We start from the raw sequence: 5,642 nt of genomic DNA, 5'->3' as shown, positions 1-5,642 counted from the left end.
CGGGGTTTTAGTTTTATCAATTTAATCATAAAACTATAGTGATAATATGAGAGTGACTGTGAATAGGGTATACATAAGGGGTGAAATGTATTTGTATAGATGTGGTTATTTTTGTTTAACTTATTTTTTTAATGTATGATATTGTAATTTTGTTAATGTATGTTGTTGTAATCAATAAAAGATCCTCAGTAGGCAGGTAGCATAGGTTTTATGACGAAAGGAGATTATAGTCTCTGTTACAGGTTACAGATGTAAAATAGATGTAACTTCAATGCCCCACCGCAAGCTGCCTCCTTGTAATAAGCTCCAAGTCACACGAACTCCAACTCTCAGGATAAGTTAATTCCAATATATAGGTTTATTGTCAGGTTAAACCTTATGCAGCATAGATCTCATGTTATAAGAGATATGAGATCAGCGTCTCATCTAGATCCTGGTTAAATCCAAACTGACACACACCACTCTACCAGTCTATGACCTCACCTATGTTCTAACATTAGAATGTTCTAATTAAAGCGACAAGAACCAAAATGCCTATATGGCGAATACCACATACCCCCCCCCCATAAACAAAACAACAACAAAGCTTAAAACATAAAATACAAATTAATACATCACATAATCATTGAATTTCTGAGGTATCTTACAAGCACGATGAACACGCGCAGATACCTCGTCCATGGAACAGGTGGCTTGATCTGAAGAATCAATACTGACATCCAAGTCAGGATTGACATTCAAGCCATGATTGGGAGTAGAGTTAACCAGAGTAAGATTATCATTTAAATCAGGACCAAAATTAAACCCATCAACTTCTTCATCATGTACATCAGCATAAACTTTGTTGAAAATCTTAACTTGATTATCAGAAACCTTTGCCACACTGTTTTTATTCCACCACCCCTTATTACCTAAGAACACAGAAGATTCAGTGACTTTCTCTACTTTAACTGGCAAAGTAAACTTAGATTGACCTTTAACCACTTTAAAAGGTTTCTTTATGATAACCCAATCATTAACTTTGATAAAAGGAACATGAGAAACAGAAGTGCCATCATAGTTCTTTTTTTGAACCAATTGCTTGTTTTCAACCCTAGCTTTCACTTCTTGAAGATTCATCATGGTATTCCTTTTCTTCAACAACAAAGAGCCAGCCTCCACATTCCTAAACCAATGTGGCACCAATTTGGACTTAGCTTCCCTTCCCCTAAGTGCCTTGAAGGGTGAAACACCAGTAGTAGAATGAGGCGTTGTCAAGTAAGCCCATACTTTCTTTTGTAAGAAAGTACCAACCTCAACCTTTGTTGCAATGGCTGTCTGCACCCCTTCTTTAATAAATCTGTTAGCCCTCTCAACTAATCCATTAGATGATGGACTATAGAGAGCTACACGGCAATGTTTTATGTCAGCACTTTCAAGGAAACTGGTAAATTGCTGTGAAATAAAGTGTTGGCCATTGTCTGTAATCACAAAACTGGGAGTACCTTCACTTTTAAAGATGTTTTGAAGAAATAGAATAGCATTGTTTGAATTGGCTGCCTCCACAAATGAATAATAGATCCATTTAGAATGATAATCTATTGCCACTATGCAATATCTTTTGTCAGAAGGCAATATGTTGAATGGACCTGAAAAATCTAAAGCGATTTTGTCCCAAGGTAACTCTGGAAAAGGTACTGTGATCAAAGGTTTTACATGAACCTTCCAGTGTTTATCTGACACCACACAACTAGGACAATTTTCTACAAACAATGCAACTTGTTTGTCCATGGATGGCCACCAAAATATATTCCTAAGACTTTTACAAGTTGCGGAAATTCCTAAATGTCCTTCGTGTGCAATGTCTATGATCTTATTCCTTAGTGATGCAGGAGGGACAAACAAACCATTCCTCACACAAACCCCGTTCTCAAACGAAATTTGCTCACTGATTTGAGCAAAACTTCTTAACTCATTACTCAACCCTTTTTCAGCTGGCCACTTGCTTTTGATGAAAAACTCCACCTTCTTGAGTGTTTCATCAGTATCCATTGCATCAGCCCACTCTTCTTGAGAAATGCTTCCATTGCACTTGTCAACAGCATCTATGAGACCTACCACACAATCCTTGTGACGATCATCTTCACCTTCACCACAATCAGGGAGGGGTATGCGAGACAAACAGTCAGCCCGAGTGTTTTTACCACCCTGAATATAGACAATATTCAAATTATATTCCTGCAACTTGGACAAAAGCCTAACTAGTCTCGCTGAAGATTTTCCCAACCCATTGCCACTCAGTAAAGAAACCAACGGTTTATGGTCTGTGAAAATCTCACAACGAGTACCCCAAACATACGTTTTGAATTTCTGTACCGCCCAAACTATAGCGAGTGCCTCCCGCTCAATTGTACTGTAATTGCATTCCGTAGGAGTCAAAGTGCGAGAGGCAAACGCAACAGTTTTTTCCTTCCCATCTATCCATTGGCCAAAAACTGCACCAAGACCTTTCTGGCTGGCATCTACTGCAATAAAAGATTTTGCACCTGAAACAAATGGTTGTAAAGCTGGGGCGTTAATAACTAGCGACTTAACTTCCTTGAAAACTTCATGCAATATGTCATTCCATTCAAATTTCATTCCTTTTTTTAAAAGAAGTCTTAATGGTTGAATTAATTGCGCATAGCCTGGAACAAACCTAGCGTAATATTCGCACAAGCCTAAAAATGATCGCAAAGCATCCTTGTCTGTAGGTGGTGGTGCATCACGAATTGCTTCTACATTGCAGAATTTAGGTTTTATACCCTCACATGAAATGTTGTGGCCTAAATATTCAACATTATCAACTAGTAATTTACATTTATTGGCCTTAACTGTCATGCCTCTGTCTTGTAAAATGGACAAAACCTTCTTTAAAATTTCTATGTGTTCCTCTTCAGTTTCAGTGTGTATTAGTACATCATCCTGATATGCCTGTACTTGTGGTGTATCCCCAAAAAGACCATCCATCAATTTTTGGAACACACTTGCCGCCGATGCCAACCCAAAAGGCAATCTTAAGTATTTGTAAGCTCCAAAGGGAGTTACAAACGCAGTGAGTGCTTGACAGTCTGAAGTGAGTTTAATCTGATGATAGGCAGAGTGTAAATCTATGGTGGAGAAGATTTTAGATTTCCCTATCTTCGCTAACATCTCGTGTATCAGGGGTAATGGATGACAATCTACCAGGATATTCTGATTTAGTGATCTTAAATCTACACACAGCCTGAGTTCCCCACTCTTTTTTTTCCGCAAAACCACCGGAGAAATCCATTCTGATGAATCAATTGGTGATATTATGCCCTCAGCCTCTAGATTATTAAGTAAAACCTTCAACTCCTTCCTGACCGTAAGAGGTACTGGTCTAACTTTATGTATTATTGGTACTGGGTTCTTTTTTAACCTTATGCTATGTTCATACCCTTTTACCTCGCCTACAGTATTCCTGAACACATTTGGAAAAGACTTCGTGATGTCATCCACCTTCATGTCACTTTGAATACTTGCCACCATGCTTGAAGGAAGATCACCGAGAACAATTGGAGGATCTTGACCAGGCCGCAATATGATCCCTAACAAGGCCAGATCCCTCCAACCTATGATGTTCCTTCCCTTTATGGCTACATATATTTTTGTTCTGACAGCCCTTCCTAAGCACTCTAGCTTGTCCAGAAAATAACCCAAAAGATCTATGTCTTGCTCCCCGAATGCTTTGGGATTAATATCAGGAGCAATAAGGGACATATCTTTGGGCCATAGCTGAAAAAATGTGCAATCTGCAAGAATAGTGACAGGTGCACCTGAATCAGCCATTGCTGGGATTATGTTACCACTTATACACATGTCAACTAAGGGTCCTTTTATCGGTTTACCCAGTGAATCCGGTACCTCAATGGTGACTACCATGTTTTCAAATTCTGTAAAGCACTCTTGAACCTCTTGTTCATCCAATGCAATGTTGGATATTCTGACTCTATTCAAGCTAGGGTTTACATTACTCCTGCAAGAGCCTTGAAAATGGCCAATTTTTTGACATTTAGTGCATCTTTTGTTCAAAGCAGGGCAATTAAGGTTGTTCCCAATATGAGTTCTTGACCCACATCGAAAACAAACCAATTGACCCCTTTGAGCTTGGTTTTTATAGCCTCTATTCCTGTTATATGGTTGTCTATTGTTAATAGCACCCACTATGTTTTCTTCAGAAATCAAGCTTACATTAGAAGCACACACCGGTCGTACCGATGTTTGTAAATCAGTACTTAAAGTCTGATTTTGCTGCCCTGACAATACTTTTGAAGTAACAATTGATCTCTCTATGCTTTTCGCTATATCAATTGTTTCAGTCAAATTAGGGTTACGTGAAGCAAGTAAACGTTCTTGAACTTTCTTTGAAAAACAATGAAACACAAATTGGTCTCTAATATAAGTGTCAATTTCGGATCCAAATTCACATTTCTCAGCTAAAACACGTAGAGTCGCTATATAGTCTTCAACTGACTCTTCACTGGATTGTTTGCACATTGCAAAGTTATAACGCTCTAGGAGAACACTCGGAGTATCCGAGTATTGTTTGGCCATACGTAGTTTCCCTTCAGTATATACATTCCAAACTGTGTCTTCCGCTGAGGGAGCAGGGTGTCTTGGTAAATTGTCAAAGACTCTACGGCCTGCTGTACCTAGGTGGTTAACCAACAATGCCAACTTCCTTTTAGGTGAATAATTGTCTGCATCTATGGCTGTAAGGTAATTTTCGAATTCTCTGAGCCATTCAACCCATTTCAGATCAGGTTTTCCTGCCTTTGGTAAAAATGGTGCAGGTTGAATAACACCCTGGCTGGAGGCCATTATGAATTAGTTCTTTAAAATACAATAGGTTGTTGAGGCTGTTAATACTTATTCCCCACAATGTTCTATAAAACTCACAGTGCACAAAAATGGTTAATGGTGTGTGAATCACCGTCACACTGATAGGCGTAGGTCGTCCGTGTGTTCCGAATGTGTATTTTCCTCTGTTTTCCGTTTGAAAACCGATTCTCGTTAGACTCCGTCAGAAATGTTTCCCAATCCAAGATGGCCGCCGACTGCGCGTGACGTCAGCGCGTTTTTTTGTCCCAGAATGCACTGCCGTCGAGAAGAATGAGGAAGAGCGCTGATGGAGAAGACGCCAGAACATGGAACCTTGAGCTCCGCCGAGCTCCGCCTGGGGCTTCTAGGTCCGAATGATGCCAGAAGGTGAGCGTTAGCGTTATTTAAAAAATGTTGCTGGTCAACGATTTCCTCAAACAGGATGCGCTCGATACTCTCGACAGGCACAACACTGGAATTAAGTAATGCGGTGTTTCTTCATGAAGATCGTCAGCCTGATAAATATATGCACTCCACACTGCAGGCTGTCACAATACAGTTCAAATGTCAAATAGTCCAAATAAACAATTCCACCAGGCGGCACACCATCAACTAATTTAGGATGAACACAATGCCTCAGATAGCATTCAACTTGAAACGCACCGTGAATATAAGTCCAATTAGTCCCGTGAGGTCCTCCAAGATCAACCGTGTTGATTAGTAGAACGAAGACTCTGACCCCACTCCTGGTACCAAATTGTAATAAGCTCCAAGTCACA

General features: G+C 39.7%; 1 protein-coding gene across 1 annotated transcript; it reads right to left on the bottom strand.

Moving 5' to 3' along the window:
• Window positions 1-606: 606 nt before the first annotated feature.
• LOC146860265 (uncharacterized) lies at window positions 607-3,924 on the bottom strand. The gene has a single exon (XM_085646143.1). It carries the CDS (start codon window positions 3,922-3,924, stop codon window positions 607-609), a length of 3,318 nt encoding a protein of 1,105 aa, XP_085502269.1.
• Between the last annotated feature and the right edge of the window lie 1,718 nt (window positions 3,925-5,642).

Source organism: Triturus cristatus, chromosome 3_1 (assembly GCF_964204655.1).
Source record: "Triturus cristatus chromosome 3_1, aTriCri1.1, whole genome shotgun sequence".
Taxonomy (NCBI): domain Eukaryota; kingdom Metazoa; phylum Chordata; class Amphibia; order Caudata; family Salamandridae; genus Triturus; species Triturus cristatus.
The sequence above is the reverse complement of the archived record's forward strand: the minus strand, read 5'-3'. Positions and strand labels throughout refer to the sequence as shown.